The following is a 26810-nucleotide window of genomic DNA, read 5'->3' as shown; positions in this document are numbered from 1 at the left end:
TATGGAGTTCTGTTTTAAAATGAAATTATTTTCAATTAAATTATTACTATAAGAAAACTGTGATATATACTGTAGCGCTAAATGAGCAATGATGCTAAGGAAATGGAAGAGATGTCCCAGTATTTATGGAGGTGGAAGCTAACGTACATCAAATATAACTCTCAGTTATCTCTTAGGTTCTGTTACAACCACTGTATTTTAGGTAGGATTTGTCATACTCCTATATTGACCAGGACTTTTGCTGGAAGAAGATATGCTCTATTGTATGTGGGAAATCTTATGGATAGTGAAAAGTGGTTTCTTTCCCTGTGTCAGTCAGGGTTTTCAGTACAGCACTGCAGCCTTGGTGGGCAACTGGGAATATGTGAGCCTGCCCAGCAGCAGACATGGACTCCTGGCAGGAAAGCACTGGAGAGTGGCTGAACATTAGTGTTTCATCGTATCCCCATATGAAATAGTTTGCATGTTTCCAGCTGAAGCTCTTTTCTCTTCTGTGTTTTTTTTTAATTTTCAATTTCCTGCCCATATTTTGAACCCAAATCATATGGCAAATGTTAAATTTATGAGTACATGGAGCGGAGGTGGGTTATATATTATTTTCTGGAGAAACTATTCCATATATTTAAAAGGTTTTCTTTTCCCCCTCAGGGAATTCCTGGAATCCCTGGAAATCAAGGAGCAAAAGGACAAAAGGTATTATTAATAGTTGAAAACACAGTTAAAACCTCTGCATATATACCCATTCCAAAGTAAGGCTCAGTCTGTGCTGAGAGAAGAGTTTTCATAGTGGGAATTTAGGACATCAAATCATGCTGCAAAATAATGGAGTCATGTTCCAAATTCAAATTCTTCGTGGCATGTTTGAAAATCTCTCATTAGGTTTTATTTCTACTATTCCAGAAGGAATGAATAATTTTAAAGTACCAAAGTTAATGTCATAATACTCTGACAAATAATCCTAACTAAATAAATCTGCATAACTACAGAATATTTAACAAATTTGTTAACTATACATACATTAATCACGGAACTCCTCTCTTTATGTAAAAAATATAGGGTGAAATTGGACCACCAGGTCAACCAGGAGCAAAAGGGTCACCAGGGGATACTGTAAGTTTGCAAAACAGTGTTGTTATGAACAAATAATTTTGATGCTGTCATTCTCTAATTGTAATAAACATACAAATAGGAAATGGCAAATACAGTAGCAATCTCACATTTTCAGGTTGGCAAATGTGGTCAGACTAAGTCTAATCTCTGAATTGCCCTCAAAATATTATATACTGACTTTTCTTTTTAGCATTGATTTCCTGATTGCACGTCTGATAAACAAATCCAGCAAATGCATTACTCTCAACTTACTCGCTGCATTCATTAACTTTGAATTAGCTTTGAAAGTACTCAAATCTATTTATTATGAAAGTGAAGACTGACTTAAATATTGTCATAGTGTACAATGGGTTTCTGAAGATAAATTTCAGGATGCTTTTGTGATAGTGCTTCGTACAAAAATTAATCGCAGAGCAGTAATTCTCTTGCTAATTAATTCTGTCTGGAATGGAAGGGAAAAAGGAAGTAGTAAATGAAATTACCTGGACAAAGCTGAGGTATAGCAGCAAGAAGGAAATGCTCTAAATAGAGCTTCATAAAAATCGTTAGAGATAAACAGATAGCATTCATGAAATGGAAGAGACTGAGCAGCTTAGAAAGTGGTATCTGCTTTGTAAGTACAAAGGGCACTGACCATTTTATTCCTAGATATGGAAGCTATGCCTAGGGGTCTCAATATTCCTTCTATCAGCAGCAAAAGACAAGACTATGGCAATTTAAGATTGTAGCCAAGTGGCATCTTCGAAGTGTGGAAATTGTGGATGAAAGCTGTGAACTGTTCTCTCTGCTGTCTTCACCACTATGTTAAGCCTTTTGATATTTTGGCAACAGGTGAGAGAACATTGCTATAGATTCTTGGATTTTGGCAATTATTAACAGATTGTATTGTTCAGTTTCATAATTTGTCTGTCTCTCAATTTGTCTACGCCATCTCTTTTTGAGGTCTTTGCTTATGAAAATTTTTTGTCAGTAGTGAAATTCCTCTTGACATCCAGGCATCAGACTGTATTTCATCCATTCCAAAAGACAAAGGGGTTTCAGGTGCTAAAAGTAGAAGAAAGGGAGAGGGCTCATTCTGAACTTAAAGAAATTCATACTTACATCTGCAAGGTCAAATACAGGATAGTCAGTGGCTCTCTAAAAAGGATTTGAAGTTCATTTCTCAGTCATCAGGATGCTTACTGTCAGTATCTACCTTTCATTGCAGGACAGGAATCATATTTTCAGAGACCTTTCTTTACTGCTGTCAGTGACTCCAGTGGTTTTTAACCCCGTTGTTGTGGTAGCTCATGCCTTATTTTGGTGCGTGACAGGAACCTTGAAGAAAAAGGATGCCCGGGATCTCAGTGTGGACCTTTTGATCTTCTGTCTTTCTTGCTGAATCTCTCTAAAATCCCAGTTAAGGTTACCATCTTATAGAGTACATAAGGCCAGACCTGATATCAAAATTAATTGGAGCTTACATCTCGCTGCATCATTCCCCATTCTAAAGAGAATCCTTGTTTGGATGGAGGTTTGCAACACATATGTCTGGCTATCTTGGTGTATGCAGTCTTGCGTAACTATGTGTTGCTACATGCCAAATTAACCATCTGAGTATGAAGGTAACTACTAGCCTAAGGGTCTTTTATATACCAGGGAGGAATGTTCCTCAGGGTACAGCACTTCTCTGTCCAGATTGTTACTGGTGCATGTTTCCCTCCTAAGACAGAAGGGGTACCCAAAACCAGGAGTCTTTTTTCTCCAGAGGAAAAGAAAATACACATTGATATATTGGAATTCAGAGTTTTAGGAGGAGTTTGTTTATGGGGAGCTCATGTTAAGGGCTCACTGTAAGCAAATAGTGACTGGAAACATGATAGTTTCCATCCCCAAGCAAAGTAATGACAGGGTTTTTCTTTTCTTCTGGGAAGATTATTTTGCAATTATTTTGTCAGATATCCAAGTCGCATATGAGTCTTGACCATGATGTCAGACGTTCCCATTCTCTTTAGAATATTGAATCAGGAGTGGAATATTTGCTCTTGATGTCATTTTAATGAACAGGCTTTCCCAAAATTTTGTCGCCTTTGCTTTCAACTGGAAATGCAATCTGCTTTCCTTTAGAGTTCTACAGTTTTGGAGTTGAAGTCAGAGAGATAATGCTTTATACCTTTTCTATGGCTGTCTTAAGGATCACCAAAAGACAAAGTCAGATGCGGTTTACCAGATTTTGCCTATATCTGGCCAGCTAAGACAGTTTTGGTTTGTGGATTTTCTGAGCTTGGTGATAAGGAGTCCCATGCTCTTCTTACACCCAGGAGACCTGACAACAAAGGTTTTAGAGAAGACTGTATGCTCCAGTTACAACACATATGCTGGATGGTTCTTTATTTCTAGAAAGAGCCTGTTCTTCTCCAATTACTCCTGGTAATAAGAGCAACGTATGCCTACCTGGCTAAAGGGAGCATGTACTTGGCCTAAGGCTTATCTGAGTTCTCTCTATTCTTGCTATTATTGATTATCTTTTAGTGTTAAAGTTTTGATTATGTGCATCAGTTCAGTTGAAGTCCTTTCACTATCTGTAATTCCTACTGCCCTCTCCCTGAAAGCACGTCTGTATTTTTTTTTTGTCCCAAATTTCTTGGGATTTTGTCATTTTATATAGGATTATTTGGTTGATTATTTGGTCAGAGGGTCCTTGATTTAATGGAATGTAATGTCCGTTTGGGAAGACTTCTTGTTTTTCACTGGCCATTTGTTCTCGATTCTTCTGTGAAGGTTGCCTTTTCTCTCCAGGCAGAAGGTGGGTGAACTTCCGATGCTAAAAGCTGAATAGTATTCTGACTTTATTTTTCAGAGAGAATATACCCCTCCCAAGTTTCTCTTTTACCTTTCATATGAATTGCACTTAAATGAGGTGCTAAACTTAATTTGTAATCAGTCAGGTTTCTCAGACATCCAAAGGGAGGAGTCACACACCCTATAAGTCAAGGTTTGCTCTGTGTCTGTCCAGTAATGTACGTCTATTCTATCACAAGTACACCTCACCATTTTTGAGGTGGTCTTTTGGTTTTGATTCTGTATTTGTCAGATGGTGCTGAGATCATTGATTCCACGAAGGACACTCAAATCTTTACTTTACTTTAGGGTGCTTTGATTGTTCTGAGTAATGCTTAGTCATGTGGAATCCAAATGGATATGTGGACTGTCACCTGAAGAAGCTGAGGAGGTTATTAAACTGTAAATAGACTTCTCAAAGTTGTATGATTGGCAGAACTCATCTTCTTTCCTATGTATTTTCTTAAGTTTTCACTTTGTTTCATTGGTTTTCCTCAAAGAAAATTCAGATCTAAGAGTGTGTGCCTTGTGCTTTCTTCTCTATCTCTGTAGATAACCACAGACAAAGGAGAGAGCCCTGAACTTGCTCTCTGAATAATGCTTGGTTTAAAAAAACTTGACTCTGGTTTTCAGATTACAGAGATTAGATATAGGCATATGAATGTCTATAAATGTATTGAAGAGCTCACTTCTTTTTCCATGCTTGCAGTTCCTTAATAAAATATATGATCAATTAAAACCAAATGTCTTGTTGGAGAGAAAGTCTACAACCAGTTTTGGGTTTTACAAATTCTGGGCTACTCCTCCACCTGACACATTCGGAGCTTCCTGCACAATATACAGCTACTCTGCATCTACCCGGCAGCTCTTCCTTTCCTAACTCTACCACAGGCATGACCACTATATTACAGCTTTCAGAAGCCCTTTTGTATAAAGTGAGTACACTGGTTAATTTTCTTTTCATGAACTTAAAGGACTTGTTCAGCCACGTAAAAATCTTCTCTGGAAAGAATAACTTTCCTTGAGAACCAGTTATTGCAGTTGTTTAGATCACATTTGGAAGAAACGTTCCCTGAACTGGAAGTTCAAATGTCCCTACTAGTTAACACATGCACGTTTGTTCTCTTACCTGTGCCTCTAACCATTTTTATTGCCTATTGCTGGAAATCTTTGCTCTATTTCTTTCTGACAAAGCTGAACAAAATGCCGGAGGGAAGCCTATATTGACAGCTATAATAAAGCCTGTGGGATTCCAGAGGGTATATATTTATTCAAATAACTCACCTACCATGTTTTCTTCAAACTTTATTTAAATAAATAACATCTGGTTCTTGACACACTTGAAAATAATTTATTCATGTTTTCTGTCAACTCATTTAATGTATCTTTTGTCACCTGATAAAATAAGTAAGAAATTGATGCATGGAATATTTGAATGCGTTATATGGCATTAGGGAATTTCAACCAGAAAAGACAGTGGGATTTTCCTTGCATTAGTCACGCTGAATATGTTTGTTCCAGAAAAAACAGATGGAAAGCTTGGGAAAATTCTTCAGTAACAAGTTCTTCTTCAGTAATAAATATCCCTATTACATTGCCAACATCAGTAATTTATTAATTTATCTGCCACATAAATAGTGACAGCTCTGGAAAATGTGGGAGTAACACTACATTTTATGTCCTTGATTGTTCTTTATTTTTATTTGGGACATGATCTTCTCTTAATTTTACATGCCATAGTTTTCAGATTAAGTTCTCCAGCTTTTCCTATATTGCATCTGAAAGTTTTCTTCTTGCAATGTGCTGATTTCATGTAGTTGTCTTCCTATAATTCTTCAAATTAAATGCATTAAATATGCCCTACTAATTAAAGTGCAAGAAAAGAAGCCAGGACAACTGGGGTTTATTTCTCCCTTTCCTGACCTTAGTTATACTAAATGTATTTTCTGATTTGCCGTGTCTAGAGTATGTTTGCAGATCAGTGTGGATAGATACAGATATCTGATTTAAAAAAAAAAAACCAAACCAACTATTTTGTACAGGTAGTATTTCAATTTTGTATAAGATAAAATGAAGAGGAACATTTGTGATGAACATTTAACCACTTCTGCAATCCAAGGACTGGTGTGGGTATTAACTAGAAGTGTGGAGCTGGTAGAGGGTAGGGTCTCAGTAGTGTGTTACGTATTTGAAACACAGGGCTGCACTGAGGTGGTGATGTGAAAGGAGACAGAAATGCCCTAGTCACATTTCTCATTCCTTCCCCCTATCCCTCCCCAAACTTGGGCTTGCTTTCTTCTACTGATTAACGTGCTAGTAATGAGCACAGAACAGGAATCTGAGAAGAAAATCATGATTTCACAGTGTTTTTTTGAAAAGGGAGGTAGCCTTCTAGGAATGCAAAAAATATCACACAATGAAGAAAGCTGTATTTCAGAAGTGAGGAGGTCAATAGATAACATTTGATTTTAAAAAGCCAAATTGAATTAAGCCTTACAGTGAAATGAAAATTTATAAAACCTTATATTACTGTGTAAATAAAAAGAGAAAAAGTGAAGAAGCAGGCCTGATGTGCAAGTGAATTGAGACAGTCTTAATATAATCAGGGTTCGGTTCCAAAACCAAATTAATATTTTCTTACACTTGCTGTAACAAAGCTGATGCTGAACATAGGCCATAAGCAAATGGTTAATGGGAATACACTGTCTCTTAGGTTATGAGTGGAAGCAGACCTCAGAAACTTCACTCCAGCTGAAGGGGAATTGGTAATTTCTCTTCCAAAATTATGAAAGAAATGGTATAGGGTATAGTAAACCTTTATTTACCAAATAATAGATGACACTAGATTCACTGCATCATCTTTGGTAAGATGACTGATTTTCTGTGTAAGTAAAAACAAGCAGATCTTGTTCAAAGTTCAGGAAAGTGTTGGAAATTATTTGGTGTGAGAAAATGATGTTTAATTTTTCATGTGCAATTGACAGAATGGGAAAAGTCTGAGGCTTAGGAAAATCATCAGCAAAGTTACTCAAGTTTTAGTCTTGTGATACGATTTATTTGTATTCACAGACCCTTGTCTGTGGCCAAAAGAGCAAATGCCTATGTTTATTGATAGAAAGTTTTGGTGGCCAGTACTTTCTTACAACACAGCAGGAAAGAAACCTGAGTGAATCTGTGCTGCCTCAGTTAACAGTAAAGTACAGGTGAAATACCAGAGAGTGTTGAAACCCTGAAAACCCAAGAATTACTCCTTTTTCCAAATATTCTGAATTTTCTCTTGCATTTGCAAAAACAAAGCCATTTGTTTAGTTTTAGCAAAGAAAGTTGTTTTTTTTTTTTTTGCAAAACTGAGTTACAATCTGTGTAACAACTAGACAGTATAACAAGTAGACATACATTTATTTTTGATGATGTGTAACTTTTGAAGGCGGTCTGAGATAATGTTATTGAACTGAATAGTTCCTAACCTTTAGTACTAAATAGAAGGTGATTGTGTTTATCTCTGTGAAAGCAAAGACTAAATTTTTGAAAATGCTATCAATTAGAATAATTGATAAAATTTAATCTCTGACAAGTTAGATTCTAGGTCTTATTTAATCATTTGACTTTCTGTATTATTATGCTTTTTTTATGCTGTGTCTTAAGTACAGTCTTAACAGCAGATCATATTTCAGAGTTTATATGCACATCCAAATAAAACAATCATAATGTATTGTTTTTATTGATGCATGCAGTTCTGGAGTGAAAGAGAAGTTAGAGTAAGTGGTGAGAAAGACGTATATTAACACCAGATGTGGAAAATCCTGTAAATGGGAATTCCTTCTTGGAAAGTACGATTTTAAAAAAAAGATTTCTTTTCTAATCTATACTTTAGAGTAGCTTTAAACAGAAAACAAGAAAGCCAGCCATTTGATAGTTTAACACCCTTTAGCCCTTAGTTTATGTATGGAACAAAGACAACTAAACATGTCTTTACCAACACATTTCCTTGGGAAGAATCCAAGGCCCAGTTTTGGCAATGCTCTGGCTTTGTACATGTGCTGAAATGTCTTAATCTGAAATGTCAGAATCTATTGCATTCTTGAATAAACAGTTCAATCCTGAAGATTCTGCAGACGATGCAAAGGTGTGGCCTCAAAATTAGCTGGTCCAGATAAATCTCCACAAAGTTTGCAAATGGAATCAAGGCATGGCAACATGTTTGAGGAACACAGAATAAGAAAGATGGAAGGGAATAATGAAATACTGTGTGTACTTTTGCTGATTTTGGGAACACTAAATGGAAACTAAGAAACTCTTGTGTCACTTTCAATTATAGCTAAGGACATATTAAAGATATGTTAAAGATCAGATCACACAGACAGGGTTCTGAGTTGCAGAATTTTTTCTCTGAGGAGTATATCATGACCTCGCTGTGCTTTTTTCCTGAATGTTTTTTTCCATTGCACAGTAGCCCTTCCTTAGGCCATAGAAGGTCTAAATAATCCACTGTACTGTATCAGAGCTACAGCCTGTATAGTAATATGATGAAAGACATTACATTTCCTGTCGTATTTATTTCACTATAGAAATGCAATACTAATATTAATACTCTATACTGAAGCCATTATTCCTCTAGCTTATTACAGATATGTGTCTGCCTTTTTCAAAAATAAATAGGGTTTGATGGGACCAGAAGGCTCATTTGGTCTGCCTGGAGCTCCTGGGCCTAAGGTAAGTGTTTGTGCTAATTTGCTTGTGACTTTGATAAATTACTGCTTTATAGATGACAAAACACCAGGATTTCACAGCTGAATTATTGGTATATTGAATATTGGTGAGTAGCTATACAATGTTTCCTATATTACCTTATATGATAGTTCTGTCTCCAGAGAGCTTAATATAGCTCAGTAATGGTGCCTGTCATCCCATGAGGTTTGGAACAATTGCAGAAATGGTCATGAGGCTTTGTTTCAGCTTTGCAGTCCTGGAAAATGTTCTGCAGTGCTGGGAGCCAGATAATTCTCTGTATACATCAGAACTTTCTGCCCATGTTACATTTATTTATATTTTAAATGTGTTAAATAATGTTACATGCTGCTTTTTCCACCCAAGGAGCCAAATTTATTTCAGATGTAACTTTATTGATTGCACTGCAGCTACAGCAAGAATTAATTTGACCCATGCTCTCAGAAACTAAAATAGGTACTATAAATACAGATCTGTTAGTGTAACCTTTAATTTAAGTTTTGGATAGTAAGCACTGAATTGTGTGTCCTAGAGAGTATTTAGGAATACAGAATCCATTTCCTGAACTTTGTATTTACATTTAGCTCCATTTCCAACTATACATTATTTTATATCCAAAAGTACAGAATACATTAATTTAAAATTGTGTACTGAAGGTAACATTTTCTAAAGTGGTCAATGTTTGCCATGGTTGAAAAGATTGAATACCTATGAAATGACTAAAAATTAGTTAGCTTTATTTTCATTTGTGAAAATGCATTTGTTTTGTGTATTTATCTCTCATTTAGAATATAAGCTGGTTGTTACAGAATCATTCCTAATAAGCTCATCCTTCAAGAAGAGTGTCATGAAGCAATCAATAATTCTTAGATTTTACATGAAAATCCTCATGCTGAGTATATGCCTAATTCCATAGGCTACAGTGAAAACCATAAATAAACATATTTTGGCTTAGAGAGGTCCAAGAATTTTCAGGGTTTTATTAAATAAGATGGTGGAAATATGAAGTCAGTACACACAAACATGGTGTGACTGGGCAAGGGAAAATAAGCAGGTGGGGAAGGGACGGGTAAACAGAGGCTGGCAGATCACATTTTCTCATCAGTATCTCATCTTTCCTGAGAGAAAGTTGAAACTTCAGATTTCCTATAAGGGAACAGAACTTTAGCCCTTCAGTCAGCAGCTGTGGCTATTTTTAAGAACCAATTTCCCAGCAATGTCTGTTTATGTTTTCTATTCATACCACATATGACAAAACAGGCTGATGTATCAGCCACACTCTTATGTTGTTATATAGGGTGATAAAGGTGAACCTGGAATACAGGGGAAACCAGGATCATCAGGAGCCAAGGTAAATATGAATCTGGAAGTATTTTAGTTGAAGGACGGATTGATTTACTTTCCATGATTTACTGATTTTCCATGATTTTCCATGACTAGTTTGTTTCAAAACAGTTTGTTTCAAAATAAAACAGTAGTTAACATAAAATTGCATCAGAATCCATTTGATGGTTTATTCTTACTAATTTTATACTAGATTTTAAACAGTGTAAGTCAGCTGTTCATGAAGTTCAAACTTGCAAACATTGCCATTACTTTAGATAGTTTTATTTGTATAATTTTGAAAAATCAACATCAACTGTATTAAAAGGCAATTTAAAAAGATGGATACTGGAAAACTCAAGAATTAGGAGTCTCTTTTGTGCCTTCTCTGTATTCAGCATGCCTTCACAGATTCTCCAGGCATTTGATTCATCCTTAGTTATAAAATTTCAAAATAGCATAGCCAAAGTATATCATGTGACATTGAGAAAACATGCAATACGTGTTTTTACACACAGCACATCACTGACACAGAGCTATTGTATTACTCAGGGAGAACTAGGATTACCAGGTGCTCCAGGTGAACCAGGCTACCCAGGCATTCCTGGTACCCAGGGTATAAAGGTAGGTATTTTTCTAGCTTTACATTAATTACGTATTTTATTGGAAGTGCTTTTCTTAGAAGTGATCATTATTAAAGGAAATTCTTTTTCTAAATACATTGTTATTACTAGAGGATAGTTGGTGTATTCTGGAAGGCCCATTCTTTAGAAAAAAAAATTGTTTTTCATAGGGAGGAGAGAATGGCCAAAATGGATTTAACATAAAATACTATGGCATAGGTATTAATGAAATTTCCATTATGAATTATAGCATGTAATGGTATGACCCATGATTTTATATTTACTTAATCTTATATCTTATAGCAAGTGCTACATCTATAAAGTCAGCTGTACAAAGTCTTTAGTGGAACTGCCATAAGAAGTGGAGCAATTAACCCTAGGCAGCTGGGACAGATTCAGCTCTGTTAGCCTCAGCCATTAAGAGTTATCTGATCTAGCCAAGATGTCTGGGTTCTCTCCCTATTTAGCTGAGAGAGTCTCAGCTCCTTGGGGAGTCACCAATTCACATCTCTATGCCTTTCTTTGACTGTAGCTGAAGCCTAGACATTTAGCTAAATTAAATGTTGAAATTTTAGATGGCAAAAGTTAGGTTAGGTGGATGCTACTTCTGCTTGTACAGGTTCAAAATTATATGTCCTTTTCAGACAAGAAACTATGTTTATTGCTCTTGCATACTGAGTTCTCATAAAGATCATGCCTTCAAGGATCTCACCATCTCTTGGTGCAGCCTTACATCTATTGAACATCACTATACATGTGGTTATGCTGAAATTCTTCATTGCTGAAGAACTGTTTTGGGAACACATTGTTAAATTTCATCTTGATGTTTGACTTGTCTGGATAGCCATCCTTATTTTTACAGTGTAGGTATGTTGGTTTTTCTGACAGTCATGTGTCTTTAAGGAGTATCAAGTTGAAAAATTATAGGCAACGTTGTTCTTTGGCATGTTTTGAAATTCAAGCACACACGTTTTTGCGTAACTTAAAGCTCTAACTAACATTGCTTTAAATGCTTTCTTGGAGATTTATTTTTCTACAAGATGATAGCGTTTTCCTAAAAATCTCCTGTGCGGTTGAAACCTCTCAGTTCTGTCTCAGCCAATAATGCAGAACTTTTTGTCTGACTGGAACCTGGAAAGCCCCTAGAATATTTCTTGTTTTAAAATACTGACTTGTTTTAATCCTACCATAACTCACAGAACTCACTGGATTGTGAACTGAACCTTTTGAGGAAAAATCAGCTATGTTTTGTCTGTAGAATGGGATTGAAGAACCTGAAAATTAGAAGTAATTTAAAATCATTACTCTTCATGCCCTGTGGGTAACTGCAAAGAACTTTACAGAGTTGTGTTTTCTAGGTGATATTTTTTCAGGATGGCACCTTTCTCCTATGTAACTTAACCAAGAAACAGAAAGATGAAGAATTTATACTTTATACATTCTGTTAAGCAAATTTATGTGAAGGAAACGTTACATGTTTATCTGATGGAGAATATATCCAGCTGGAGGAAAAATATTCACTGTAATCTTCAGTAACATGATTTGAGGAGAATTTGGGGGTTGAACACTTGTCACCTGTCATCTTTCAAAAGTGGTTGAAGGCAAATTATTTCCATTGCTGTAAATCAATTAATTCTAATTGTAACTGGAGCTCTGACTTGTATCAATTACATTTTTAGTGTAAATTTTAATTAAGATTTCTTTATTCTGGACATTTTTAAAGCAATAATATGTACATCCTGAAAATTAAATATTTCATTGCTTTGCAAGATAGAGCACTGCTATTACTTTCGTTACTTTAGTCTATTTTATCGGAAAAAATGACGAAGAATTGGGTTTTTTTTCAGTGAGTTTCTTAATTGGCCTATATGAGTATAAAACTTATTTTAATGTTATACTCTTTCTCTGGACCAATATAAGTGATCTCATGTCATGGAGCAGATAGACTTGTTTCCTTAGGATATAGTTTACTCTAACTACCAAGCTTTACCTGCAACTATTCAAAATAGATATTTATTCAAGCCAAGTTGTCAAGGCTGAAAATGTTGCTATATTTGCTCTCAATGCAAATGTAGTATTTAAATGTAAGTTTTAAAATTTATTTTAATTTGAAATTAATTAAATTAATACAATTAAATTAATAAGTTAAATAAAAATTTAGATAATATTTGAACTGATTTAATAATAACTTCAAATTTGAATATATAGAAAAAATTTATATAAAAATAAATTGTTTTTAGGTAATGTTTCTGTCACTTGTATTAGAAATCTAGCAACATTTCCTGGGAAATACTGGGTTCTCAACTAGGGCAAAGATTTCTCCATTACATATTCAAACTGCAGATTTCAGAATAAACACAATATCTTATAAAAGCAAGGGAAGTTCAGGTAAGGTGTCAGATAGAAATAAGCAGTTAGTAAAAAATTATAATGCTACTGTGTAGTATTACAAGCAATGTAGAAAACCACCTTTTGAAGGATGAAGCCCTTCATGAAAAGGCATTACAGAAGTAGAGTTGAATCAGGTACTTCACTATGGAAAGAAAGGTTGAAGGGTGAAGAAGCAGTTAGATGGGTGGTGTTACATTTAAAGTTTTATGAAAGTCCCATGCAGAGGTGTTCCACTAGACTTCAGCTTCTGCTCCAGAAGGGCATGGGTTTTACTGTATGTCCAGTGTCATATATGCCAGCCATGTGTGGATGTCTTAGGCATGCTAGAGTATTTAAGATGTTGGTAGACACATATGTCAGTAGAAACATGTGATGATGACTTGGGTTGCCTAGAGCGTCTTAAGTGCCATGTGTAAAGAACTGAAGCAAATCCCTGGTCAATGGAGGCTAGAGAAAGATCCAAATTTAGATGAGGTTATCTCAGCTAAATGACGTAATAGAACCTTTGTTCCATTTTTCCAAGACAAGATGTCTTGGAAAAAGATGTGTACACATGGCACTTCAGGGCATGGTTTAGGAGACATGGTAGTGTTTCGTTGACGGTTGGACTTGATGATCGTAGAGGTCTTTTCCAACCTTAATGATTCTGTGATTCTATGTAGAAAAATTTGTCTTCTGACCAGTTTCAACACAGTAATTTCCAGAGCACATAAAGACAAAGATTTCCTGGCTTAAGTCTTTTAAAATGTACTGAAGCCCAATGGAAGTATGACTTGAGTTGAGTCAGAGTCATAGCAATTTTTCAATAAGTTTAATTATCACCATATATTCAGTTTCAATATCTAAGGGTCATGTAAGGTACATGTGCCAAGACAGTAATACTGATTTTAAGAAGGAATATTTTGTTAAAATTTATGGAACCTCTCTAAATTTTAAACTGAAGAAGGTTTTGCAAAAGTCGTTATCCATTTTAAAGAAAAGATGCAACTAAGAATACATATTGCTGGTTAACTGGAGTTATTTAGGAAAAAAGTGCTCTTTGGGCATCTGACAGTAGAAGTGATGCCTTTCAGCTATAGCTTATTTTAAAACTTGAAACCAAACCAAATATTTTACATTCAAGTACAATATAACCAAATACAGCTGGCATAAATACCCTCATAAGTTCTGTGATTTTCAATCAGTAAAATATTTGCCATGGCCAAAGTCTCCTCTTTACTACTGTTTAGCATTTAACTAAACATTCTCTCTTACAAAAACCAACCAAACACACACATGCTTGGCTCTTACAAGAAAATGGGCAAAACAGATGAAAAAAAACCTCCATCGTAATTGTTTTATTAAATACAGTTCTGCACACACACACCCCATCCTGGTGTCTCTTTAGTTTCATGAGTTGCTATGGTCATAGCCTAACATTTTGATTCATGTCTATTTAAACAGTCACACTGATTTCAGAAGTCAGAGTTAGGGCAGGAGCCATCTCCGATAACTTTTAAGTTTCCTTTCAGTCAAGGAAGAGAGAGAGGCACTCTCTGGGAGTACATATTTTATACCTCTGTCATTAATTAGCATGAACAGTTTTCAAGAGCTGCCTGTTTCACTCCAGTGTCAATTAGATGGTGTTCAGACAACTTGATAAACCTAGATACCTGCCTTTTAAGTACCATTTGCACCATCTGATTGCCAGTCACCCTACTAATGTTTATTTTCCATAAACATTTCAATGAAAGTCAAAAGGAGTGGGTGGAAGTGGAACTTAGTCCTTACATGGTTTTGATTAAATATTATTTTTCTGATTAAAAATATTTTTTTCTTTGGTCTGTTGTGTATAACTTCTGAATTTGATGAGTTTATAGTAAGTGTTACAGAGATTATTTATACGCTGTTCTCTGTGGGTGAAGGCAAGCATACTTAGTGGTTAGCATTCAGACGAAATTTAACCTATCAGATATACTGCCCCCTCTCCCTGTCTGTATCCTCTCCACTCCCATGCACTGAGTGGATAAAATCCTGCTGGATTTGCCACCTCATTATGTTGTATTTTTAAATTTTAACTTGGTATATAAGTATCCACTTTTCATTTTTATAGTTCTTTCTGTGATGGATTCCCTTCTTAATATAACCTTCTGTACTTTTCTCAGTGTTTGCGTACATAGGCATGAGGTGATTTGTTTTCATTCAGTATAAATAAAAGCTGTTAGATACTTCTTTTGTATTTACTGTATTAAATTAAAACACAAACTACATGTCTTTGAAATGAATCATGTTACAATGGAGACTTTTCTTCTAATATTTTACAGGGGGACAAAGGAAACCAGGGTGAAAGTGGTATCCAGGTATATCAACTTTGTTTCTAATGAAATCATCTGGCAACACTATGAATACAAGTCTTGGGTGTTAATTCAGGAGCTTTTTTTTTTTTTGAGATTAAGCTCCACAGAAGGTTTTCTTGAAGAATAACAGCACTGAGCCCTAACTCTTCTTCAAGGAAAACTGCCCAGTATGCCCAGTAAGAATTTCCAGCTGTGTTTCTGGGGCTGAGCAGGCTCTTGACATTTGGTGCAGAGCTGTGTGGTCCTAGTAATGGTGTGCGCTTGAGGATGTGGGTTGTGCTGCTGCCCCAGGGGACATGACACAGCTTTGTCCCAGCCTGGATTCTGTTCCGGGCACTGTGGGATCACATAAATGCTCATAGTCAAAGTAATGCCACCTGGTCTCTGCCTACCTACTGTATTATAACCAGTGGCATATTCCTCCTTGCTATCTAAAAGTCATGGAAATACCTACAAGAAAAAGAGGAGTATCATGTCACTACTTGGATCCTAACTTGGCTCCTCTGTGTTTGGAGTAGAAGTTGTATCTTTCTGCACAGTTTCTGCTTTGATCTCTTGGAGAGTAACTTTTCAAGTTGATTGGGTCTGGTTTAGGATAAGATTTTAGGGTTTACATCTTTGTGTTATTTTTGATAGTTTAATTACATCTCCCAGATAAATGTATATTTTAAGAAAATGTGCTTCTTTTCTGAAGGGACTGAAAGGAGAAAAAGGAAGACAAGGAAATCCAGGCTTACAGGTACTGTTAAAATAGTGATCCTAGGTCAAGAGAGCCATGATTCATATTTGTTTCTTAAGATTACTTCCATCAACATGGATAGTTCTTGAATCAGGTGAAATATATTAATGTATAACATGATTGCATAGTTACATAAATTACCTCTTGAACAACCTTAGTATTCTGAAAATAGCATACACCACATACAGAGAAGGTGGAGCCACACTTTTCTTGGCTGTGCACAGTGGAAGGATGGAGGAAACGGACACGAGTTGGAACACAGGAAATCCCAACTTGATACACGGGAAAAGCATTTTGCTTTGAGGGTGGTCAAACACTGGAGCAGGCTGCTCACAGAGACTGTGGCAAAACCTGTCTGGACAGGGCATTGAGCAGCCTGCTTTAGCTAGATCTGCTCTGAAAAGGAGGTTGAACCCATGGAGGGCCCTTCCAACCTACATGATTCTGTGGTTATGGGGTATTACAGCTTGAGAAGCAGACCAGAAATACATTTTTCTGGATTACTTTATTAAATCCTAAATTATGGATAATTTTCATGAAACATATTTAAATACTATAAAATGCAGATAACAGCACAAAGTGGCTTTTGTGTAAAGGTTATAAGAGTGATGCTTGAGATGTTAAGATTTTGCATGTACCATGCTACACTTTCATGTAGTTTGTTACCTCCTGGACTATACTGGGAGTCATTATTGACATATTCTGTGCTCATAAATTACAGATGTTTCCTGTTTCAGCTGCAAATCAGTGAGATCCAGTTGTTTCTCTTTAACAACTGTGGCCAATATGTTCTGATTGTGTCATAGTTGGCTATCTTGTTATACCACAGAAAATAACTGAGTATTTATAAATACTTGTTAACTACATAATCTATGTCATGTCGAAACAGAGAAGTATTTGTTAGAGGTACGCATCTAAAACTAGACTTGGAAGGAAGTCACAGTTGCTTTTTTCGGAATTACGACATCGATACAGCTGCCTGTCTGGCCAGAAGGAGCTGATTCCAGTGGAGCATGGGCAGGAGATCTAGATTGTATGTTAGCCTAGTTTTATCACTCTCAGGGGCATGTAGGTTGACAGGAGTCCGGTAGTAAAGCTGAGCAGATATTTTTGAACTGGTTTTAACTAAATATAGTGTCCTACTGTAACATTTTACAAATTAAACTTTCTGCTTTTTCCTTTTGCAAATCATGGACAATTTTTTCATGTATTTATTATTTCAATCATACAGTAAAACAAAGTGATAGTGAAAGAAAACTTTAAAATTTTCATTTAGAATGATGCAACTGAATTGCTGTTGCTTGGTTTTTTTTGGGAGAAAGCTGAAAAAATAATACAGGCTTGGTCTAAAATTGTTTCCCAGGCTTATCTAGTTTGGTCAGAAACCAAAAAACCAGTCACTCACATACTTCTGGTAGACAGTGCTAGGTCTTTCCAAGGTTTCTCAAGCCTCCAGGACTTCTCAAAGATAGAATACGGATTCCCTTGTCTATAGAAGTATATCAGAAAAGTGAAAAAGCCTGTGCTGAACTGCCATCTTGCCATGGCACTTAATGATCGATAAGACCCCTGACCCATTTGGCAGAAAAGACACCGAAACCATTTGCCAGCATGCAAAATTTGGCTTACAAACTGAGTTTGTATTTCAAAGGCTCTGAACTTGATTTCTGTCTAGTAAGACAGTATTAAACAGGTAGAATCAGGAGTTCCTTTTGCTAGAACACAAAATTTTCTTTCTTTTGTCTTTTGTAAAGTGAATAAGGCTTTGTGTATATGCACTTCTTGTACACTAATACAATATATTATTTATAATATATATGCTCTAGTCCAAACTTTTCCTTTTGGTATATGATGTTAAAGGTGTTAGTAAACTGTTAATTCACGATGATAATAAATTGTTCATCCTTTAATGTAGTTTGGTTTTTTTGTACAAGTAGCAATTACAGAATCTTTAAAAATTGACATTTATGATAAATAGTGGAAAACGAAGGACAAATGTATTATTTTTTTATTCCAAGTAATTTGGCTCAACTTGCTTTATTATTTTTCTTTCATATTAATTCCTAAAGGGAGTAGAAGGATTGAGTGGAGAGCAAGGAGAGGTAAGTATTTTGCAATGACAAATATAGTATTACAAAATTATTCCATTTGTTTCTGCAAATTATGTGACCAGTATAATGTGTGTTTACAGTCTTATTTCCATGCTCACATCTCTATAAGCAACAGAAGTGAATTGAGACATATCAGAGAAGAGAAAGAAGTATTAGTTAAAAAGAGATATAGTGAAATATATATTACATGAAAGATTTAAAAAATTATTAAAGCCAAGGATATACTTTAAGAGAATTCAAAAACCAACTGAGAAGGAGCTGGTTGAAAAAAAACAAATCATTAAAGCAAAAGAAATCTAGAGATTCTAAGTTCACTGAAAAATAAAAATACAGTTCATAAATGAAGGCAGAATGCTTGATTAAAATGATCCGTATTGTTCAGCAGCAGCCAATAACAGCAGGGCGGGATACAAAAATAAGGCACAGGGTACACAAAGATCCTCCTTCTTGTATGCTTTCACTCTTTTTGGCAGTCAACAAATCAGGGGCATTTAAGCTAGAGATCAAGACCATTGGATTTAATATAAGTCTTTAATTTGCCTAATTTCTTTTGAACTGTGCTGCTGCACTGTACTTTCAGCTTCCATAGAAGTCTGTGGTAAGGACTTCCACAGCTGAACTATTTGTATTGTGTGTTTTAACCTTCACCAGTGAGATATCTTTGTGTACCTTTATTTCAAAGCTAATGAAAAGAAACATAGCAAAGTCTTTACAAAGATATTTTTTTTCAGAGAATTCTGTCTTTGCAACTGATTCAGAAAATGCAGGGCAGAATTCTTTCTCTCTGCTACTAAGTTTTTACAGGAATAATCCAACTCAGCCTGAAACTTGAGGGGCATCAGGGGAAGCCTGCTTGGACTGCCCTTGGTCTGTCAGAAACTGCGTTTGTTGCTCCCCAGGATATTTTTAGAAGTCACATATCTTTTTTTTTTTTTTTTCTTGTGTTTGTCTAATGTAGATATATTTATGGCCAGACCTTTTAATATTTGTGTTGCATGTTTAAAAATTGCAAGTTATTTTTTATTTCTTCCAGTATCTAGTGAAATAGGGGACACTCTGTTCCATTAATATAATTCTCCTTCAATTTTATGTAGAGAGTTCTTTGTTCAACCCTTTTTCATTAAAGCATTGTTGCATATCAATAACTGGACATATTCACTGGAAGCTCAATTCTGATAATGAAATAATTTTATGCATTTAAACATACAAATTGCCCTATATGCTGCTGTGGTTCTGTGAAATACTTAAAATTAGTTTGGTTTATAGGTGATTTGCTAAATCATTGCCAAAACTGGTAAAAGATTCCTTGTACACTACTGAACTAGCCTCTTTAAATATTGTAAATCATGGTAGTAATAAATTTATTCTGAAAAATCCTTTTAATAATATTCTTACTATACGCTAAGATATCATGGTGTTTACTTATCAGACCTATAAAATTAGTTTATTTTCTATTTTTATAAAATATGTTGTCTTTTGTTAGACTCTGACTACTCAATAAAAAGTCTCTTCAGTCTGTAATTGTTAGCACTTATTGACCTCTTTTCTTTTTTTTTAATTTTCTTTGCCAATAGCAAGGGTCAACAAACAAGGCCACACATGGGATGTGGCTGAGCATTACAATACCAAGATATACTGCAGAAAATGTTCCCTCGGCAGTTTCATTTGCTTTTTGGCAAGTTCTGCAGGCAGTTGTGCTGATGTTTCCAATGTTTCGTCCTAGCGTTTTTATACTGGCTTCTTGCCTGTAATGTTTTTCTACAATAGATGCCATTTTCCCAATATTTCCCTGGTTCTTAATGCTTTCTAGCTCCTTTAATATTTAGCCCAAATAAATCAACTTGCAGGTCAGATGTATTTTATGTAAACATAGTCCATAGCTGTAAAAGTAATTAAAATTAAAACAAATAACTTCTAGCTACAAGAACAGAATGATTTTCAGATACCAGCACATATAGCTTCTAGTATAGCAACAGGCAGCTCTATATGCTCCATATGTTTATCTTTGAGGCTTGCTGACCCTGTTAAATGAAAAAAAAAACCCCGCCACTTGTAATTATGTAATAGAAATGAACAAGTACAAATCTGCATGGTGTAACTAAGAGTATCAAACCTCTATAACTACAACATTCAAATTGACAGTGTCAAGAAAATAAAACACAATTACAGCCTTGGAAAAAGTGAGTTCTGAATTAGCCTGTAACTTTAGTAGTGGGAAGAGGGTACGAACAGCTGTTCAGTTCATGCATGTTATCTTACTGGTGGATCATCCTTCCAGCCGTACTCTTAGGCACTTGACTTACATCTGTCACATTTTGTCTCATTTCTCTGTTTTTTTAAGAGGAAAAACTACCTGCCTTGTATTAGTGGCTAGCCCTCTGCATAAAACTGAGTAATCTAATACTAAATTTGAAGCTTGCTACCCTAAAACAATTCATGTGGAGAACTCTGGGCATTGATACTAATTCAGACCAAGCCAGAAAGGTTTGAATTCTTCTGACGTAAAGAATTTTGATAAGTGCTATCTAGGATGATACAAAGTAATATAAATATCATAATTTAAAATTCAGTGTCTATTCATTCATTTCTAGGAAGACTGTATGCCTGAGTGCTTCTTAAAGTTGCATCATTTACTCCAATAAGTTTTGTCATATATAGTAATCCTGCTGTCTTGTTTTCATAATTCCCTCTAAAATACTTGGAAAGGGTGAAAGAAAATTTTGAAGCAACTGATAAGATTATGCAGAAGCTGTGCAAAAATGGAAGGAAAAAACTCATCAGGGAGCAAACATAGTATACTAACTTTTATCTTGGGCACGTACCAAATTACACTGTACTGATGTTTTGTTGGCTGCAGCATAGGGAAAGAGTTCCACATGAACTATTGCAGTAGGTAATTCCATACATAGAAGAACCATTGCTTTGATGAAGATATATCAAAATATTTTCCAGTTTTATTTTAAACTTTTCCAGTGAAGCAAATGGACTACAGTTATCAATCATACGAAGAATAAATGAAGTCAGAAAAAAAAACCAACAAAAAAATCCTGAAATCAAAGTATTTTTTTCCTTTTTCCCTTTGTCTTACACACTGTAGGCATAGGGTAAAAGTCTTTGATTATTATAGTATGTTTGCCAAGAACTTCAGTGATGCCAGAATTTCACTTCTAAGTTTTCCAGCCTTCTGAGAATTTTAATGTACTGTAACAAATTATCTAATTCTCATGAAAAAGTGAATAAAGCCTTTCCTTCCATATGTTAAAAAGGAGGACTATGTTGTTTTGCATTAATTAGTAAGTAAAATGGGTCCTTAAATTTTTTTTAAAAATGGTAATTTTTCCTAGTTATGTGGTAAATAATTGTACCTGAAACTGTTACTAAAGAATCTGAAAACTTCAGTATATTTCAGTGAAATCTTCATTTTCCCCAATGAAGACTTTCAAAGATCATCTATGAAGATTTTTCTCAGAATATGTTTGCTTGTTGCTACCTAGCTTCCAAATGGTCTGTGAAGATACGTTTGGCTTTTCTTTGGTTTTCATCCCAGAAAGGTGAGAAAGGAGATCCAGGCATTCGAGGCATCAATGGGCAAAAAGGAGAATCTGGTATCCAGGGTTTGGTTGGACCTCCTGGTCTCAGAGGTCAGCCAGGTGATAGAGGACCCCCAGGACCACCTGGATCAGATGGGAAACCTGTATGTATTGGACCTCAAACTTGTCATTTCGGGTACCTTAAAAACCCCAAACAGATGCATACTCTCTATTGTTTTAACTGTTCTCTGTTCAATTCAGGCACGAGAATTTTCAGAAGAATTTATTCGACAGGTGTGTTCAGATGTACTGAGAAGTAAGTTCAAACTATTGGTTTTTTTCTTGTTCAAAGTGCTAAAGAAGTTTCCTGATAATTATAAAGATTCTTTCTTGAAAGCAAGATCGGTATTGCTGATTTATAATTTGTTTTCCTACAGAAATATATATATATATTTTTACTATATATATATAATATATGTGGAAATATATTTCCACACCACAGGTTCTGTATTTTACCATCTTGTTTCCTAAGGTATCATATTCTCTAGAGGAAGGAAACTGTTTTTGTATTAGTGGCTAGGGGTCAATATTTTCATATTTTATTGTTGCAACACTCTAAGCAATTTTTTGTTTGAATTCTCCCAGCCCAGTTGCCTGCCATCCTCCAGAGTGGAAGACTACAAAACTGTAACCACTGTCAATCCCAAAGTGCTTCCCCAGGAATTCCAGGACCACCAGGTCCAAGAGGCCCTGAAGGCCCCAGAGGGTTTCCTGGTTTACCAGGAAACGATGGTATTCCAGGGATGACAGGCATCCCGGGTCGCCCTGGGGCTCGTGGGACAAGAGGTACTGCTGCATGTGCCATGGTGCTAATGGCCTTTATGACTTTGTTGATTAGTGCTAGGTGGAGTAAGGGAATATCTAGATTTGTATCAGAAAGTGTAACTGAGGACATGGTGCAATGTGAATGTTTCACCGTTTATGAAGAATGCATGTCAGAAGAAGAGAAAAATACAAGAAGGCAGCAAGATAATTGCATTCAGTTGTTCAGTTCTACTATAGTCAGACTTTGTTTTGATCTTTTTAGAGAGTTCTTAGCCTCATGTGAATGTTTCTAACTGCATTTAGATTTTTTTTAGATCAGATATGCTTAGACATGGATTTCAATGTATTTCCATGTTTTCTAGTGTCTTTTCTTCTGAACTTTGTTTCTTCTATTTTAAAGAACAGTATTTATTCACTGGCTATTTACTATCTACTACTCTGTAGGCTGATTTTTGGCATGCAACAAACTATACTCCCTCTGATATCCTGGGGTTTTCTTGTTGTGTTTTTTTTTTTTTTCTTCTTTTTATCTCATAAGGAGTTTATGGTTTTCTTAATCATTTGGTTTCTTTTTAGGCAAGCTAAGGTTTGTGCTTTCAGGTAACTCTTCCATCTGAGCATTCCAACTGATTTCTGTGATGTATTTGCAGACTTTAAGTTTAAAGGACACATATCTAGCCTGGAGCTGAACCGAGAGACTGGGTGAAGCCCATAATTTGATAACTGGTCCCAGCTGCAGCTGTGTTTTCTATAGCATCAAAATAATCAGGAAAATTGTATAAAATACAGCTAACTAGTAATGTGCCAAGGGTAGGAAGGCAAATGCTTGGTAAATATTTACTACTTTTATGTCTTATTAACTGATCTAGCACGTCAAATTCACTTTGGATATGATGATGATTTGTCTGTAGTGCTTTTATAACTTCATCTCCAGTTGAGGAATATGCAGTTTTCCTCTGCAGCTGACACTAACAGTTCTGGCTATTCTATAAGAAAATAGCCAGAAAATAGATATCTGGAAAAATAGATACCTGTTTCTTTGAAGCAACTTAATTTATTGGGTTGTACTAGTTTATGAGAGCACATATTTTGCCCCTCTCAGTATTTCTTTGGTGTAGATTTAATTCTGCCACATGTTGTGGAAGATTGTCTATATATTCTGTATCCAGCGGGGACTGTGGTGAATACCTTACACTCCCCCCTCACTACAAGAAGGACGCTGAGGTGCTGGAGCATGTCCAAAGAAGGGAAATGAAGCTGGTGAAGGGTCTGGAGAGCAGGTCTTATGAGGAGAGGTTGAGAGAACTGGGGTTGTTTAGCCTGGAGAGTGGGAGGCTGAGGGGAGACCTTGTCGCTCTCTACAACTACCTGAAATGAGGTTTTAGTGAGGTGGGTGTTGGCCTCTTCTCCCAAGTAACCAGTGATAGACAGAGAGGAAACGGCTTCAAGCTGCATCAGGGGAGGTTTAGACTGGATATTAGGAGGAATTTCTTCACTGAAAGAGTGGTCAGGCATTGGAAGAGGCTGCCCAGGGAGGTGGTGGAGTCACCATCCCTAGAGGTATTTAGAAGATGTTTGGATGTGGCACTTCATGGCATGGTTTTGGAGACATGGTAGTGTTCGGTTGGAGGTTAGACTTGATGATCCTAGAGGTCTTTTCCAACCTTAATGATTCTATGATTCCTTCATACAACTTCTTAAAAACTTTGCCAATGGAAGGGCAATGACAGCAAATCTCTTAATTGCCCATCATCTATTCCCTCAACTCATAGTGGCTGTCTGCTTAACAGGTGTTACATCAACTCTTAATTCAGAAGAAATGAGGATAATTTAGAACCCAATCACACTGTGCAGGTTACAAGGAAATGCTTATTTTTACATCCCATTATTTGCTTTTGAATGATTACATTTTTTATTCAATAAGTATTACTAAGTGCTGATTTCCTAATTCATTGGATGAAAATATTCTTAGTGTGCAAAGATATACATGTGTTTGCTAATTCACAGGACTGCCAGGGAAAAATGGCGCAAAAGGCAGTCAAGGAATTGGGGTTCCTGGGATCCAAGGCCCCCCAGGACCTCCAGGTGAGGAATGGTTCAGCTGTGCAGATTCAGTGCATACTATAATTTCAAAAAAAATATGGTTTAGAAAAAATGTTGATATAATTTGGAAAAACTTAGTCTTTACACATCTTAATTACTACAAATGTGTTATGGCTAATGCCTGTCACTTGCATGCCTTTTAAATTGTCATATAATACATTATTTAACGAGACAGGCCGTGTAGAGCTTGGTACCTGAGACTGCATTTTCTTGGTAGATGGATTGAAGTCAGCCATTAGCTGAAAACTGAGCCCTGATATAATCATGTGACTTGTAAACATTGCTTAGTGAAGGAAAATGTTCTTCCTAACACCAGTGTATTTATGCAAAATGCAAAGTTGAGCATTTGGAAGAGATATTAGGGCTGGATCTAAAGCCAGAGAAATGATTCATGCCATGGTGGTTCCAGATTATATGATAAAGTATAGCACTATATTAAGTAGATTTTTATATTTCCTTTTAAAAGGTATTTTTATTTAAAGTGTTTTCCACATGCTTTTAAAAAAAAATCTTAATAAGGTATCATGTTGGTTTGTGACAAGAAGCGTCTTTTCAGAAAATGAAGTTTTCTTTGTCTGCATACTTCACCAAAGAGCAGGGGGGTTGTGGGTCCATACTTGCTCTTGTTTTCATTTTAATAAAAATCTGCTGTAATGTATTTGTTTATTGCATGTGTGTTGTTAAGGTCCTGAAGGTCCCCCGGGTATGAGTAAGGAAGGACGTCCTGGAGAGCGTGGGCAGCCTGGTAAAGATGGAGATCGTGGCAGTCCGGGAATGCCAGGACCGGTTGGACCTCCTGGAATTTGTGACCCATCATTATGTTTTAGTGTAATTGTAGGGAGAGATCCATTTAGAAAGGGACCAAATTATTAATTTTTGATACAATACTTTAGAGGAATAGGTATGGTGCTTGTCTTTTATGGTCTTTCAAGTCTCAGGAAGGTGACCAGCAATAATCCCATAAGCAGGAACAAAAGTACTTCTGACATTATAAACATGATAAATAAAGATCGCAAAGGTTATATGTTCCTTTAGAAAAGAAAGTCCAATAATTTTTTTATAACTTGCATAATTTGAATCTCAAGTGTTTTTAAAGAACCATCAGTTTTATTAGGGATAAAATTAACAATAATATTTGGTATTTAGTATTTAAGTGTCCTGTTGTACCCCCATTACCACTGAAGTCCTTTGCAAAATTGCTGGAGACGCCACTGGGAGCAGGATTAGGCCTTAAATGGTATTGGTCAGGTATAAATTACTGTGAAATTTTTCACATGCAGCCGACATATACAGTATTTGATTTTGAAAGAATGTGGCTGGCTTTGACTTCATATGTGTGTGAATCTCATTGGCTTGTGTACATTTCATATGTCATAGCTCCAAGTGTTCTGTGAGGAAAAGCATGTATCAGATTTTTGTAAATTATGAGAAATATCTGGACTTATTGTGGAAGTAATATCACCTATTTTGTCATGCAACTCTCTGCTTAAAACCAAGGTGAAATGCAAGGGTAGAACTCCTACTGCTTCAAGAAGGGCCAAGGTTTTACTGAAGGTGGTACTTTCAACTACGAAAGGTCGAAAGGTTCCATATGGGTGATTCAACTTGTATGAAAATAGCATTAAAAATAAAAAAGAACAAAAAACTGGTATAGCCGGCTTGTAGCTACGATTTGACAAAAAAGAAAATTAAAAAATGTTTGCACAACCCCGATGTAACAGTTCTGCGTAATTAAGTATTAAGTTATATACCCTTTGCTGTTTCTCCCCAAGGACTGCAGCTGTCAAATTGAAGAAGCAGGTTTACAGGGAGAAAGGTCTAACTGCTGGCTGACTAGCTACAATGTTTGTTATGCTGTTCCCTTTTTCATTTTAAGCAAGCTGTGTGTATTTTGTGTAATTTTCATTGTATGCTTTGCTAATGAGGTGTATTGCTTGTTTTAGATAAAGAACAAAGGCAGAGTTCCCATGAGAATTTAAAATCCTTTTCTTAAATTAAGGCAGAGTCTTGTATTGAACTTAACCAATGCTTTATAAGTGGCTTTTTCTAATGTGTTGTTTTTCTGTTGTCCTACTATCAGAGATTGGTAATATGCTTGACATTCAAGGTAAAATAAAATTTTGTAAAGAACTGGTCGTAGTTTGATGAGCGATTGCAAGAGTTGCCTGTGT

At 35.8% G+C, this 26810-nt stretch overlaps 1 protein-coding gene across 1 annotated transcript in view; it reads left to right on the top strand.

Annotated features, from left to right (window-relative positions):
• The window catches only part of COL21A1 (collagen type XXI alpha 1 chain), a 114253-nt gene extending 87650 nt beyond the window's left edge, over positions 1-26603 (top strand). Inside the window, exons 17-29 of the mRNA XM_075087005.1 lie at positions 649-693; positions 1057-1110; positions 8590-8643; positions 9956-10009; positions 10534-10605; positions 15299-15334; positions 16026-16070; positions 18140-18172; positions 21729-21875; positions 21973-22027; positions 22357-22557; positions 24544-24621; positions 25325-26603. Coding sequence (XP_074943106.1) covers positions 649-693; positions 1057-1110; positions 8590-8643; positions 9956-10009; positions 10534-10605; positions 15299-15334; positions 16026-16070; positions 18140-18172; positions 21729-21875; positions 21973-22027; positions 22357-22557; positions 24544-24621; positions 25325-25512 — 1062 coding nt within the window. The 3' untranslated portion in view covers positions 25513-26603. The remainder of the gene's footprint in view (positions 1-648; positions 694-1056; positions 1111-8589; positions 8644-9955; positions 10010-10533; positions 10606-15298; positions 15335-16025; positions 16071-18139; positions 18173-21728; positions 21876-21972; positions 22028-22356; positions 22558-24543; positions 24622-25324) is intronic.
• Positions 26604-26810: the final 207 nt, after the last annotated feature.

This window comes from Phalacrocorax aristotelis, chromosome 3 (assembly GCF_949628215.1).
Source record: "Phalacrocorax aristotelis chromosome 3, bGulAri2.1, whole genome shotgun sequence".
NCBI classification, from domain to species: Eukaryota; Metazoa; Chordata; class Aves; order Suliformes; family Phalacrocoracidae; genus Phalacrocorax; species Phalacrocorax aristotelis.
Note: the sequence above shows the minus strand (reverse complement) of the source record. Positions and strands in the feature narration are given on the sequence as shown.